The sequence below is a fragment of the Pieris rapae genome, chromosome 21 (assembly GCF_905147795.1).
Source record: "Pieris rapae chromosome 21, ilPieRapa1.1, whole genome shotgun sequence".
Lineage (NCBI taxonomy): Eukaryota > Metazoa > Arthropoda > Insecta > Lepidoptera > Pieridae > Pieris > Pieris rapae.
In genome coordinates, this window is record NC_059529.1 from 4,438,679 (window position 1) to 4,454,636 (window position 15,958).

The window sequence follows — 15,958 nt, forward strand, 5'->3', positions numbered from 1 at the left end:
TGAGATATTAACTATGATATGTTGGAAATTATGTAATACCATATACATACCTTACATTTTTATTTTGACCTCGCATTATATGACAATTACATCATAAAGATAATCTTAAGTACAAAATTGTAGCTGTTTCTAGATAAATCAGCTAGTCCACCCGTCTTTACGTGGAAAAAGGAAAGCTTGGTTATGACATATTTTTATTTGAATTTCAGTAAAACATCTTGGAAAACTACTTGGACCAAGGTCTGGAAATAAGATAGCGTTCAAGGGAAAGGTGCATAAATTAAGACTAGATACTAGAGATAAAAAATACCCGCAAAATAGATATATGTATAATAAATTTAAATGTTGTATAGTTAACAAATGTATATATTGAACTTTACAATTATTAAAAAAATATTACACAAAAACACCAGATTTATTAAATATTCTTTTTTTATTTATAAAAAATTAATAGTAATTATTAAACACGCAGGTATTTAAAACGATGCATTGTTCTTTATAAATAACAGTTTATATACAAAGCCATTTTACGAAAGATAACAGATTTTTTAAATTTTATTTTAATATTGAAACTTAATATATAAAACAAAATCTTATTTGCTCGAACTCGAAAATGGGTGGATCGCTTCGATTGATTGAGCAGTACTTTGGAGCCATAGATACAAATCCATGAAGCCATGCTTTAAAATGAGATAATATGTAAATTCATCGTTGAACAATTATGGTTAAACTTTGTGTTAGAGCAATTGTAAGTTTATCTGCATTATTCTTCTTATAGTCCTTTAAAAATACGTATTTTAAACAATTTATTGTTCTTTATAAATGACAGTTAATATGCAACGATAATTATATAGTTCGGCGATCATTATGGCTATATAATATTGGATGCCAGGCTTCTTAATAATGATGATGTGCGTCTGCGGCCAGGTCTTCTTTTATCTGACACTGCCTTGAATTAGTAGCTGTATTCAATGTAGTAGTATTCAACTTCAAAACGAATTTTTAAATATTCTCTTTGCAGGTTGGGGTAATGATATTTTTTGGATATTTCCTCGTATACATTGTACGTTATAATCTAAGTGTTCATATAGTTGATATGGTGGAGTTATCGAATAAATTTATTATAACCTATTATAATGAGACTGATATTTTGAGGACTAAAGCGAAATTAGTCAGGTCTCAGGTGAGGACATAATTTTTTTTTAATAAATAATTTCTATCTGTCAGACGCCGTCGACTTTATGGGTTTATGGCAAGCCAGTTTCCTCACGATGATTCCCTCACCGAGCGAATATTAAATGTGCACACAAATAAAGTCCATTGGTGCACAGCTGGGGATCGAACCTGCGATCTCATTGATTAGAATTGCACGCTAAAGCCACCAGGCCAACACTGCTCGCTTAGGTGAGGTTATATATACCTAAACTCAAATGCCATGCTCTTAATAGTTGGTCTGTATAGACTATAGAGTTATAGACCATGGCTATGTATAGAGAAGTAATTTATACGCAATTAAAAATAATGTAGAATTTAATAACTATTTGGAATTTCAGTATGGTATGGATTTGCTTAATTGGAATGAAAATAATATTGCCCTATTATTAGCAGCATATCACATTGGATATTGTATTTGTTTTCCAATATTCCACACCATGGGTGATCGGTAGGTTACCCTTTTGTGGCTTTTAAGTTTTTATGATAAATAACGTTTTTTTGACTTATTATAAACATTAACTTCTAGAATTATAAAATGTAAATCGTCAATGTATTTAATCGATTGCGTTCATGAATACTAAAAAAAGGTAAATTTGAATAATAATCTTTAAATTTTAGTCTAACTGTAAATTATACTTATTTCTTATTTAAAAATGCTTACTTGCGAGCCAGTTATTTTTTATCTCGGAGAAATTAGCTCTCAACCTGGTTTTTAGCACTAACTGTTACAAATGTATATAGGCATTCAAATGACATATTAATTTTTATAATGTCATATAATAAGAACATTAACTTGGTGTCAAACTTATGGTCTTAATACTCGCTATAAAGGCAGCTTGCCTTTAAAAATGTAATCTTCTTCTAGGAAGGTGATTAAATAGTTTAATAGCCATGGCGTAACAATTTTTTGCATTCATTGTGGTGCAGCATGCACCCGTGATAGATCCCTTGTTATAAACAGGCTGTTTTGCCCTATACTCTCTTATTACCTCTTTCTCTAAATTTAAGTATATTTAATAACTATTTCATAATTGTTTTCCCTAGTTTTGGACCTACATGGGTTGTGGGAGCCGCTGGGATATCCTCAGGAATACTTAATTGTTTGGTGCCGTCCGCTGCATGCTTTAGCTTCTGGCTGTTCTTCATCTTGCGCATTTTGAACGGATTTTGTGCGGTTGGTAATACGTGTAATGTTAATAAATATTTTCGATCTTCAGCGCTTAAATATATTTTGAGTTGATCACCTGTTGGCCTAAAAAAACACCAATGAAACAACTGGTTCTGACTTAACACAGAATACATTTGAGATTTTAAGAAGAGGTACAATTCACCGTAATATTTTAGCGAGTGGTCATCATTGAAATCGAAATATTATTGGTTTTATTGTCTTTGGATTTATGTCTGTAGAATTTGAATCGTGGGGTCATGTAATTTATATATTACATTTTTATTTACGCGCGTTTTTATCAAAGTTTTATTTCAGCGACGTACTTAGTCAAATTCAGAAGCAAATATTATTCAAATAACTTTCTTACAAAACACGTTTTAATCGTCATTTTTTAAATTGTTACCATAAGTCTGTTGAGATTCTACCGAGAAGGATCGGCATACAATTTGGTAAAATCCTAAGTTAAAGAAATCAAAGACTGAAGTGTTTTAATAATTATATGTTGTCGTATAGTTTTCAAATATTTATGGAGTTCTTTAAACAACAATTTATACAAAAATAATTTGCTTTACTGCTGCTTTTATAAAAAATGCTGTGTTGTGAGTCGGAGTTTCGTGTTTCTTAGAAAATGGTTTGACGGTTATTTCAATTCTGTAATTCATGTTTCCGAATACAATTTTATATACAATTTCTTTTAACATTGAAGGATGAGCGGAAATAATTAAAATATAATTTACTCTCTGATAAATCACCGAGACAGCAGCGAGTTCAAAACGGTGAAAATACAGCCGTAAAAGTTTAGATCCGTATCCTCTATATGCTAATTTGTATGTATGTTTCCCTTGTTTCAGGGTGCAATGTTACCCAGTATGATTCAAGTTTTAAGGCACTGGGTCCCGCCAGTCGAGCGTCATTATTTTATGTGGGCTTATTGTGGTAGTTTATCATAACTTTTACTTTTGAAAATAAGTAGGGCGTATAAAATTAAATATTTATCACGTATGTTTTTACGAATTTAGTCCATTTTAAGTGACCTTTTGTGTCTGTTTAAAGTTCAAAGGAACTAAAAGAAATATAAGATATTTCAAATTTATCGGTTTAACGCGATTTGAAAAGAATTAATCAGGATTAAGGGGAACAAGAAAGAACAGGATTAACAGGAAATAGGTGGGGCTAGAAATACTGATTTATGTACTTAGATTACTGTTGCCTTAGTGGCGTGACTCTCATCTCTAAGGACCTAGGTTTGAACTGGGGCTGTGAACAAATTTACTCTATGTGCATTTAACTCTCGCTCGTTTGACGAAACCGGTTTGCCATAGACCCAAAAAAACTAATGTATCATGCACAGAAGTCCAATCACCTTACTTGATAAAATAATGATCACAAAACAAATACAGATCTAAGGTTCACCTAAAAGATTGTTGCGCTTCTGTTTTAATAATAGTTAATATACTTTAATAAACAAAACTCAAAACGCACAAAATAATCAAATATTTAATCTTCTTTTGCATTACCGCAATTCAACGTTAGATTAAAAACAGTACAATACATTGTAGGTATAACAACGGGGACTTGTTCCACATTCCTTATTTGCGCGGCAGTTCAATATTATTACAAATGGTCAGTTGGTTTCTATGTCTGTGGTGCGATGCAAATATTATGGGCATCCATTTGGCTCCTGGTTGTCAACGACTCCCCCGACAAACATTCCTTTATATCAAAGGACGAACAGAACTATTTGCGGGACACCATCGGATCTGTTTTTACAATACATGTATGGTTTGTTACCTTTATAATAAAAGTCTAATATTTAAACAACATATAAGGCATGCCGTTAGTGACGTCATAGATTTTCCATATGTATGAAGTGGCATGATTCCATTACAAACAAGTTTTGTTTAATTCTTCAATGAATTCACCACTTTTTATATATGAAATTTGTCTTTATAGCGTGAGCGAGTATCTAGTATCTAAATCATAAGTTTGACACGGATTCTAAATAATCTTACCTATTTGTATGTTAATATTTGCATTATTTGACATTATAAAATTAATATGACATTTGCAAGCCTATTTATAAATGGCGGATTTATAATTAATCTATCTAATTGTAAATCCTAGCAAATAAACGATTAAATTTCATTTCATTTCAATATTATGTACGTTTATTTTGTCTAAATGTCATCGATACAAATGCAATGTGTACATTTTTTTTATTATTTTATGGCCTGGTAACGAGACCTTTAAGCCAAGTCTTGTTTTTGGTCACTATTTCACATGTTATTATATAAAACGTTCCACTTCTTTTTTTTTAAATCTTTCCCACAGTATTTTTAATATATTTATATAATGCACTATAACACTTTTTATTCTTGATGTACATTTATTAAATAAAAACAAAATTACTTTAATTTAACCCGCTAAAAGGGGAAAATTTGAAAGTAGGTTAATTTTTTTCCTTGAAATAGGTTTTATATAATTAAAATATTTTAGCTAACAAATTCTCAAGCACCCTGGCAGATAATTTTGAGGTCTATTCCATTTTGGGCTGTTAGCATCCTTAATTTTGGATACGCATGGATAATTATCTCATTATGTCTTCATGGACCGATTTATTATACACTTATATTGGGCTATAGTATTTACGAGGTATGTTTCCAGTTATAACATATGTATTCAGTATAGTAGATCCATAACCTGATTCTAACAAAGTCAACACACATAATACACACAGAGTTAGATGCCTATTTTATGATTCTTATTTTAAGTGATTAGAAATTTAAAGAATTTTAGCGACGATATCTAAAGTGTATGTCTAGTAGCGAGATTACCCAAAATCACTCATTATAGATTTGATTTTATCTATGTAGGTGATGCTTAAATTAAAAATGATAAATATGTATTGATCCTTCACTATAATTTCAATGGTTGACTCTAATTCAATTCACAATACAGTATAAAGTCCTCGATACAAAAAAAAAACAGTCATATCTATCCTAATTTCGTTTTTACACAATCATGGCGATTACTATGGAGCCAGATTTTTTTTATTACAGCACACTACTTTGGCCGAGCTGTTACAAGCGACTTTATTAAATATTATATATTTTACGAGTTACGGATTACGTTTTCTCTTCCACTCGAAAATATTATTTAGCTCATAGATATAAAAATCCATACAGTCGCTTCTTAATAGGTAACCGTTATATAGGCAATTAAGTAAAGATTTTAATAAAATCCCTGAGAAAATCAAAAGCAGGCAAGGCAAGGCAGCAAGACAAAAATGTATTAGATTTTGAATATTACCTACCGTCAATAAAATACATAACTAAACTATCATTAGAGTTTGTTTACTTTTTAAATGACTTACAAACATTTGTGGTATATTTTTAAAATTTCAGGCATCCGCGCTGACGGCTCTACCATTTCTTTTAAGATTGATTTTGGGAACTATATCTATTCAAAGTTACTTCTGGTATAAACAAAATACAAACATTAAGAGAATAAAGCACATCAAGAAGTATTTTATAGTTGTTTGTAAGTGAATTTATTAAAATCGAAAGGTCCCCTTACCCCACAGCCGATACACATTTTATAGAAATATATACCATACCAGTGTTGCTTTTATCTTGGCCCCAGACTGTATTTTTATCATAACCTTTTTATATGCAAAAAAGAGATTAGTGTTGTCCACCTGATTTTTAGGTTAACATCAGTTTTATCACGATATTCTCATATGCCGTACAAGCTAAGGGAGAAATATTAACGGTAGGAGCAATCAAAGTCTAAACAATCAGTTATTAGGTACAGCGTACGTATTCATAGAACGCCGGCAACGTACCAGCGAGCGCTCTGGAAATGTGAGTGTCTATGGGCGGCGGTATCACTAACACCAGATGAGCCTCCTGCCCGTTTGCACACTGTTACAAAAAAAATGATCAGTTCAGGTTTCGAGAGATTTACAGCAACCGTGGTGAGCAAGAGACAGTGTCTTCCTGACTCCACGGCTTTGTGCAGTATTCAGGTTTTTTTTAAGAACTTTTATTTTAATAAACTGCAAAGAAAGGACAAAATAAATAATTTTCAGCTCACGTAATCCCAGGTGTTTTGATATCAGCTGCATGGTTGGTACCAATAAACCCTGGGCCTGCTCTTCTGACCATCGCTGTCGCATTGACAGCTGCTGGAATGGATCTTACATTAGACATTTGTTACGTAAGTCTCTTCGTTTAGTACTTGTGGTATTTCTTAGGTCAATTTCTGACAAATATTTGTTTTATCTCACAGATGAGGTTAATAAATAAATCAATGCAGAAAATATGCTCAAATTGAGTTAGAAATTATAAGTACACAATTGGTGTAACATGTTTTTTTTGTTCTTATCTTATAAATAAATAATATGTGTAAAAGCTATTATACTGAAGTAGTTCCGAACCAATTTTTAGGTCCTTCAAGAAAAGAGCGTACCAATTTTAAAAGGTCAGCAACGCACTTGAGAGCCCTCTGGCAATGTGAGAGTCTATAGGCGGCAACAAAAAATGATATTCGTGGTTCAACTGATAATTTTTTACGCTACCTATTATTCTTTATTAATATTTCAAATAAATCATAAGTCAACTGAATACATCAGGCTACTACATTGAAGCCATAATCCGGCAATGAACCCATAGATGCACCATCACGAGCGTTATTTTTTGACCCGCAGGGGCTTTTCCTATGTATAATGTTAGTATGTTTTCAGAAGCTGTCTCCGACCTACGTAAATTCGATAAATACAGTTGTTAAAATTATCGGAAATTTTCCAGGGATAATTGTGCCGTTTTGTGTGGGAGAAGTGACGCATAGGTTTAAAGTAATATACAATTACTTATTATTAAGGATTTAATGGAGGTAGCCAAGTAGCAAGCCTAACTCCCTTCAAAAATGTATCCGATTTTCACATACGGAAGTCCTAGTCACACAGTCTCGTTTCTCAATCTCATCCATAATCGAATAATAAAAGCTCTAGTGGCATCGTAAAAAAATTCAGTCAGCCATTTTTACGTTATAGACACTGAAATAAATGACATCTCAGGTGTCGAATGCACGACCTCTAAAATACTTGATAAAGCGTTTTGTTAAGCAAGCTGAAAGTTTTTTTTCTACACGAATATAAAGAAAGTTTATAAGTTTGTGAGTGTGGCTATATTTTAACTTGAACGAAAGTCGAAGTCGAAACAACACTCAGACCTTTCTTAGGTTCTCTGTCTAAACAAGACATATGATTCAGTTCTAAAGAAAATTGTTGAGGTTTACAATGTTGACATGCGATAACATAATTCTTACTTTTATCTATACTAATATTATAAAGAGGAAAGGTTTGATTTTTTGTTTGTTTGTTTGTATGAATTGAATAGGCTCCGAAACTACTTGGCAGATTTGAAAAATTCTTTCACTGTTGGAAAGCTACATCATTACTGAGTGACATAGGCTATATTTCATTTTCAAAAAAATAGGCATCCTTACTAAAATTACGATAACATTAACATTTGTTTATTATTTGATACAATTCTAACAGATGGCGCTGAGTTAAAGGTAGTAGTTTGGCAAGACGACGTTTGCCAGGTCAGCTAGTAATACATATATTTAGAAGTCATCCGTCGCATCTATTTGTAAAACGGAATTTATTGCGGTTTTCCCCGATACCTAAAACGTTTCATTCTACGGATTTTTTTAGGGTTTACGGATGCCTGTGCGAACCCGGCGCTCGTTTTAATTAAATTGTGAAGTTTAACTATATACATACTCATCGTATAGTTGAAATATGTTTTAATAGACACATATGAAATCTCAATGATTTAAACTATGCTTTATGGTTTTAGCAATTAAACTTGTTATAAGGTTATATTTTAATAAAGGCTTTAATATAAAAAAATATGACGTCACTCTTGCTTAATCCAGGGCTGATAGTTACAATTGACATTTGATCTCGTTTTAACAGAATACAATAACAGTATGGAGGTATGTGTGGTCTTTCCATGGATCAATGCTCCTTATTTGTGGCTGCATATTCCTTTTATGGGGTGACACTAAGACACAATCATGGAATAATATACGTCACAGGTGAAAATACTAACAAAATTTTACAATACAACTGTTGACTATGATATTAAATATTATTTTATTTTAGACCTCATCGCAAGACTCGGTTAATCATACCTTCCCGTATGTCAAATATATCCGAAGTTGATGAAGATGTTCATTCGTAAGTTTGATCACTATAAAAAATAAAAAGTAGGTCTAATACTCAGACTTTAGAGGCTTAAGGATTAAATTCTGCGGGCGACTACAGACTTGCAGGCATATAGCCCATGACATTATGACATTCATAAAATATTTTTAATTATAACTATAAAAGTAATATAATTGTATATTTTCGTAGGATTCGAACATCTACACCTAAACGATCCATTTTACAAATAGTGTCGAAATAAATCTACACCGGACCTTTATTTCTATAAATTAAATCAATGAAACGTACGTAATAAACTACTACGCCATTAAAAAGCATTTTAAATTTCGTATTTATTTGACAACTTCCATTACAGGTAGCATCCCATATGTTAAATATTATCAGTAAATTAAGAAAAAGTAAAATAAGAAAATAAGCACTATGCATTGAGATACAAGAAAATAAGCACTATGCATTGAGATACAAGAATCTTAATACAAGATCTTTCTTTCTTGTATGTCAATGCAATATGGACACGTGGAGAACTGAGTAGTCGACGACCAAAGACGGATGCTTCTATAATGCTAAATATACAATAATACAGTAATACAATATTTTGCAATAATATTCAATAAAAAAAAATGATTTCAATTCTTTACATATAGACATACTTACATATACATACACCTAGGTAACATAATTTACGACTGATCAACTGTTGACAACATAAGATGTTGATTCTGAAATTAACTGAGTTCAATTAAAAATAAATGTAAAAACCTGAAAACAAAGGTGCTATAATTATTATAAAGATTAGTACAGTCAATATAACTGCGGTTAACAGGTTAATTTAAATTTTATTATTTTTTTTTAAATATAAATGGTATATATCAAAAGTTTAAGTTCCGATATAAATTAAATTTACTACAATTAAGGATCACGCTATGAATACTTTATTTAATAAAACCCTTAATAATTCTTTTCTTGTCTGTGGGAACGACTTGAAGGAACAAGACACCTAATCTGTGATTATGAATACCATAGAGTAAGTTCCAAGTTCTAACTATGTACATAATGTCATAATATATCAAATATTTATTGGAACTGTATTTTAGAAATTAGGCTGTCTAATTTTGTAGATTGTGTTTGATAATTTTGTGAGATTTTCTTGCTATGCCAAGAAGTATCATAGAATATTTTGCGGAAAATGAAAAAAGTAAATGTGGATATTGCAAGAAGCCTGCATCAAATTATAGCCATGGTATTCGAATAACAGTTGTATACTATTCTAAATAATATTTTTAAATAGACTAATAATATGGAAAATTAATACGTATTTTACAGGTTTATGGGCCCATTCAATGTCCGTTTCGGACTACCAAGACCTCATAGACAGAGGCTGGAGACGATCAGGAAAATATTGTTACAAACCAACCTTAGATATTATTTGCTGCCCCATGTATACTATTAGGTTTGTTTACCTTTTCTATAACATAGGTTACAATTTTTTTATCCAATTTCAATTTATACCTAAACCTATTTATTAAAGATGCAGAGCATTAGAATTTAAAGCATCCAAGTCACAGAAGAAAGTATTAAAAAGATTTAATAAGTATTTAACTGGTGAATATGATCTGGCGAGTGCTGAAAGAAAAGCATCAAGTTCGAGTGAGGAAATGAATGTAGATGAATCTGGTGGTGAACTTTTTGTTAAATGTAAACAGGAGCCACTTAAAATTGATATTGAGGCAGACCTTAAGTATAATGACAGCCCAGGTGATAGTAAGTGTGAAGGTATTTTTTTCTCTTTCTTGGCCTGTGAAGGTATTTAAAATCATTATAATATTGTAAAAAGGTTTAATTAACATGTATTTTGATTACATACTATTCTTTAATACATTTAAAGTCATATTTATTTGTCAATAAACTATTTCAGATACTGTACAACCATCTAATTCAAATTATAAATCGGGGTCAGACAAAATCAAAGTAAACAGCAATACAGGTTAGTATCTAGGACAGAAAAATTTGTATGATCAATACTGTTGTTGTAAGAAATGGTATATGCAAATTTAGTGTGTATGTGTGTTGTATGTGTGACAGAAGTAAAATAACAATTTTTTGACTTCTTATATAAAACTTAACTATACTGATTTCAAAAATGAGTTTTGGTTTTTCAGTATAAATTCTATACATGTATATAAATTAAACATTCTTAATTTTAGAGCAGGGTCCTGATCCTACTAAACCTTCTTGTAAAAAAGCTAAACAGATGAGAATAGAACGTAAATTAGAAAAACTTAAAGCCCAAGGGAAAGATATAAATATTGTCACAAATACTCGAAGTAAAGAGAAACAAATTGAAGACTTTATTAAAGATCTGCCAGAGGAAACTAAAAATAAATTAGAGGTATGGCGAAGGTGGTAATTCTTTTAGTTGTATAAGATAACAACCCCAAGGCTTATTATAAACTAAAACTATACAAATATCCAATAGTTATCCTTTCCCTGTACATTGGATTTCAACTCATGTTTTGGCATATCATAACATTTATTTACATTTAATAAATAGTGAGTAATACTAACACCCTCTATAACTACTGACACCCATAAGGCCTTCTTCGTCATATTATTGCTAAAATTGCCCCAACCATAGGCTGAGGTTTTTTTATTTGTACTTTTCAGATAAAATTAGTTAGAACAACTTCATCAAGTGCGGAATGGAGAGCAACAGCCAACGAAACACATGCAGTGTATGTCAAATACCAAATGGCTATTCATGGAGACACTGCAGAGAAATGTACCGAACCAAAGTTTAGAGAATTCCTTGTGCAGAGTCCATTAGTGGTAATTATTTATATCTGGTTATTATATTTATTTACTTGTGTATTATGTACACAAGCAACCTGTACCGTCTTTGCAAAAATGTTCGTATTAATATGTGTATATACATTGATATATATCACTTGTCGATAATGTAGCATTCTATTAAGTTTTATTTTCAAATTCGTTATATCTTTACTCCTTTTAATATCATTATAGATAAATAGTGATAAGCAAATTAAATGTATTGACATATATTATATTACTACAACATAGCATTCAACATACAAAACTGAAATACTTTTTTATGTTATATGATAACTTAGTGATGTATATCATTGTTTTATTTATTGATAACGTATTCTTTTTTGGTATTTGGTGTTATTTCTGTATTGTCAACTGTCACTATGTTATCTATAAGATAAATTCCTGAAATACTGTTTTACTCAAAAGGCCTTATTATTTAAAACTATTCATATATCAAAGGAGATGTTAAGTATGCTCTCAAGTTATTTATTTAACTTTTTTAATGTGTTTTACCTATTTTTTTTTTCAGGAGGAATACTCCGAAGTGGGTCCACCCTGCGGCTATGGTTCCTTCCACCAACAATACAGGTTAAATGGCAAAATAATAGCAGTGGGTGTACTGGATATATTGCCAAAGTGTGTTTCTTCTGTATATTTCTTCTATGATCCACAGTATACAAACCTCACTATGGGCACTTATGGAACATTGAGGTAATTTTTTCATAAATCACAGAGTCATACAATTTGACAGGAAGACTCTTTTAAAGTACTTTAGTTGAAAGAGTTATGATATTCCTATTGAGGAATGTCTCCACCCGTCAGTCTTCCTACAACTCATCTGCTCATAGTCAGAAGACTGATTGCACGATGCGCTCTAAAAAAAAAAAAAAAAAAAAAAAAAAAAAGTTGAAAGAGTTTCTGATTTAGTCTTTAGGAATAGACATTAGAATCTCCATAACTTTTGAAGTTATACTTCTACTGGCGCGATGGAAAAAATGATGAGACTGAATTTTTACGATTCGCGCGCACACCAACACTTAAATTCGACATCGTAAAGTTAGGTCTAGGTGGCATGGAAATCGATAACTATGTTCAAGATGTATGTTCTAGTATTTTTATATTTAGAACAGGTGTTTCGTAACAGTACAATTAAACAGTGTAAATAAATAAATATTATATTGGTGTTTTTAAATCAATTTCATATACAACGGTGATAGTATATACGAATAATTTATTTATTTAAATAAAATATTTTTGATTAATTTTAATATTTATCGTTAATCACTACTGTATTTTATTTATTTTTTTTCATATGCCAAAGAAGTATAACTTTTAACGCGTGTACATAAGTATTCAAATATTTCGTTTACTTAATTTACTATTCAGATATAATATTGATTTGTGTCCTTTCTAATATATTATTATAGTAACAGTACTGGAAAATGAATTTTTTTTGCAGAGAGATTGAATTTACGCGCCATCTCCATTTAATATGCCCTGAACTAAAATACTATTACATGGGCTTCTACATACACTCATGTAAAAAAATGAGATATAAGGGCGCTTTCACACCGTCGGACCTCCTTTGCCCCGAGACCTACAATTGGTTTCCAATTAAGGACTGTATACCAAAATTAGAACAATCCCCATACTCAAGACTTGATCCGGACTTGAGTAGAGTTGATAAAAATATCCCAACTGATATTGATATTAATTTTATCCCGGTTTTGTGTAAAAGTCAATTGTTGTCATATAAAGTCTATCGGAAGAAAGAAGGTAAGAGAAATGATGATGCTCAGGAAATAGTGCAGTATGCAAATTTGGTTGGTGCAAAGTCTGCTAAAAGCTTAATTTTGGTTAGGTAATTGATTTATTAGTAAATATTTTGTGGGTACTTAATATAATAGTTAATTCGAAAATTAAAAAAGCCATAATCAATTTTGTGCATTGATAGCTAAATATATAAAAAAATGTGTGTGCTTTCCTTTTGTAGAGTTGAGAATTTCTTTTAAACATTTAAATGATTTATTTAATAAAATTTAAAAGATTTAAAAAATCCTTTGTTCTATAATTACTTAAACAAAAGCTGTCTCATAGTTAAAATATCTTTACAATAATATTCATAATTGAAATGTATCTTTCATCTCTAAATAACAATTTGATCATTAATGTACAGAAAATTATTTTGAACTTAAGCTAGTCTTTTTTCTAAACTATTAGTGTCTTCATAGACAGTTACAGTTAAACAAAAACTATGTTCAAAAATCAGTTCCATAGACTTTGTCAAAGAGTTTTTAATTTATTCAAGGCATTTAATTTTATTAAATTTCTGTACTGTTTCATCATCAATAATTTTAGTTTCAATATTAATAAAACTAGTAGAACTAGGTTTGTTTTCCCACCAATAAAACTATAAGTTTAACATATAAATGTATAATATAACTATACATTTTAAACACGCAATATTGTAAATACGGTTAAATTTGTAAAAATTGACGCGAGTTCTTGATCGATATTACGATTTTTGTTGGTTTTGATAAAAACGAAAAACATAAAGATTCCTGTCCCCGTAAAATTTCTCATAAGCCCACGTTTTTTTTCATTTAAAAATATTTATATTATTCTATCATTTAAATTACATATAATATGAAGTTTGTATTCGCAATATCGTGTATTCTTAGATTAACGTAAAATTTCTCCATATTTTTTTCTGTCTATATTTAAATGAATTATTAAAACCAATTATTATTGCTGTGTGCACCTAGGTATTAAACGCTTTTCAAATATTTTCCAACATAATCTTGCTTCAAATATAACTTTTTTTCAACTTAACCTGAGTAACTGATAGTTGAGGCTTATAACATAACATAATCATGACATAAAATTTAATTGAAGTCTTTTCCTGTTTTTAAACATGTAGATGTTAGTAAAATTGCTGATTAAAAATCAGTTTAAAACACCTTTGTTTTATTTATAATCCTATTAAGTAGTATTCATATCGACGAGAGAAATAATAGTCCTGGGATACTTTCTTGTACTTTCAACTTTAAATTGAAGAAGGCTCGCTCGCTATAGGTAGCAAGAACCATTACAGATATATGTAAAAAGGCGCGTCCACACAGCTAGCAGCCTTGGTCAGTGTGGACGTGTCCTAACTTATCATGTATGAAGTTTTGTGAGAAAATAAATAAAGATTATTATTCAAAAGCGCCTCCGTCGGTAGCTGCTCACTCTGTGCGCCTATGACTAATTAGAAAACAGCTTTTTTTAGTGTTGTCTTTGGTTGTTGTTGTTGTTGTTGTTGTATGGTTTGGTTATTGGGATGCAGATAGGAGTTCGATCGACTGTCACGGTCTGATTTCAGATTGCTTTAAATCTGAGATTGTGGATTAATTATTGGGTTCGGGCGTTAGACTGTCATCGTACAGCATTGTAGATGACTTTATTTTAAGTTGACTTTTGCCTATGCATAATTCAATGTGGTTATGAAGGCAATGTTCAATGTTTACGTATAGGCAGGTATTCTCTCTATATTGACTGAAGTGTAGTGTACCTTTGGAATGTAGTGGAAGCTGGTGCTAACTAGTATATAAAAAATATATTGTTAATGTTCATTGATTGAAACCAGTCTCATTAAAAAAAGCAAGGGCAGTGTCATTTCCGTTCAAAACAAGCTTAGCCTAGATTTATATCCACCTACTTGTCCGATTTATTCGCATAAATGAATAACTATTCTATATAAGTATTAATTTTAGTTTTCTATGTTTCCTGCATTTTGGTACAAATATGATCCACACCGTTCTTTGATCAATATTTCCTGTTTGAATAAATAAAACTTCGTTTTCTACAAGAAGGATCATAAACGGTACATACGCTTTCATACTAAATACTAACAACACCATCTTTGAGTAAATAGCTGTACTAAAAATGAGTTGCAAGTTAGAAGGACATATTTCGACCGGTGCCCCGCGTAAGTGTCTTTTTAAAATTCGTTTAAAAATAGTTATCATCCCAATTTCTATTAGTAAAAATACGTAACGTTGGTGAAATATTACAATTTATCTGGACAAGGTAAGGTTTTCTGTATTTTTATGATTTTACTCTGCGAAAATGTTATTTTAAGGTTTGGACTAAATATGAGCCAACATGCAGAAATATTCCTTTTACTGTTGGTTTATATTTGGTACATTATGCATTAATGTAATACTTGCGGACTGTGGTTTTTTATTTCAATGAAAGGCAGCAGGTTCGATTATCGCATAAAAAACATTTTTTTATAATTAAAGATATAGAACATTTATTTTTAACATCAATAAATACCTATGTGATTCAGGCTGAATGCAATCTAAATGAACAACACCCCATTCGGATGAAATACTAAGAGACTAAATTTTTAGATTCATATTGTTTTGTTGTAGTACATATAATGGACCCAATAAAGTTTTATGGTGGTGTACATAAATACCATCATTCAAAAACTTCCTAACGGCACCACTGATGAAAAGGTTTCT

General features: G+C 30.8%; 2 protein-coding genes across 3 annotated transcripts; both read left to right on the forward strand.

Moving 5' to 3' along the window:
• The first annotated feature begins 1,030 nt into the window (after positions 1-1,030).
• Positions 1,031-8,492, forward strand: LOC110998114 (sialin-like). Its single transcript, XM_022266576.2, has 10 exons — positions 1,031-1,171; positions 1,554-1,663; positions 2,260-2,389; positions 3,235-3,319; positions 3,943-4,160; positions 4,880-5,035; positions 5,788-5,923; positions 6,474-6,601; positions 7,128-7,238; positions 8,367-8,492. Exons 1-10 carry the CDS (start codon positions 1,031-1,033, stop codon positions 8,490-8,492), a joined length of 1,341 nt encoding a protein of 446 aa, XP_022122268.2.
• A 1,176-nt stretch (positions 8,493-9,668) lies between these two features.
• Positions 9,669-14,404, forward strand: LOC110998113 (arginyl-tRNA--protein transferase 1). Of its 2 annotated transcripts, none has more exons than XM_022266574.2 (8): positions 9,669-9,858; positions 9,942-10,068; positions 10,147-10,391; positions 10,534-10,602; positions 10,823-11,007; positions 11,283-11,444; positions 11,977-12,158; positions 12,907-14,404. In XM_022266574.2, exons 1-8 carry the CDS (start codon positions 9,771-9,773, stop codon positions 13,310-13,312), a joined length of 1,464 nt encoding a protein of 487 aa, XP_022122266.2. In that variant the 5' UTR covers positions 9,669-9,770; the 3' UTR covers positions 13,313-14,404. The 2 variants fall into 2 exon arrangements, with proteins under 2 accessions (XP_022122266.2, XP_022122267.2); XM_022266575.2 differs by having other exon boundaries at positions 10,147-10,379.
• Positions 14,405-15,958: the final 1,554 nt, after the last annotated feature.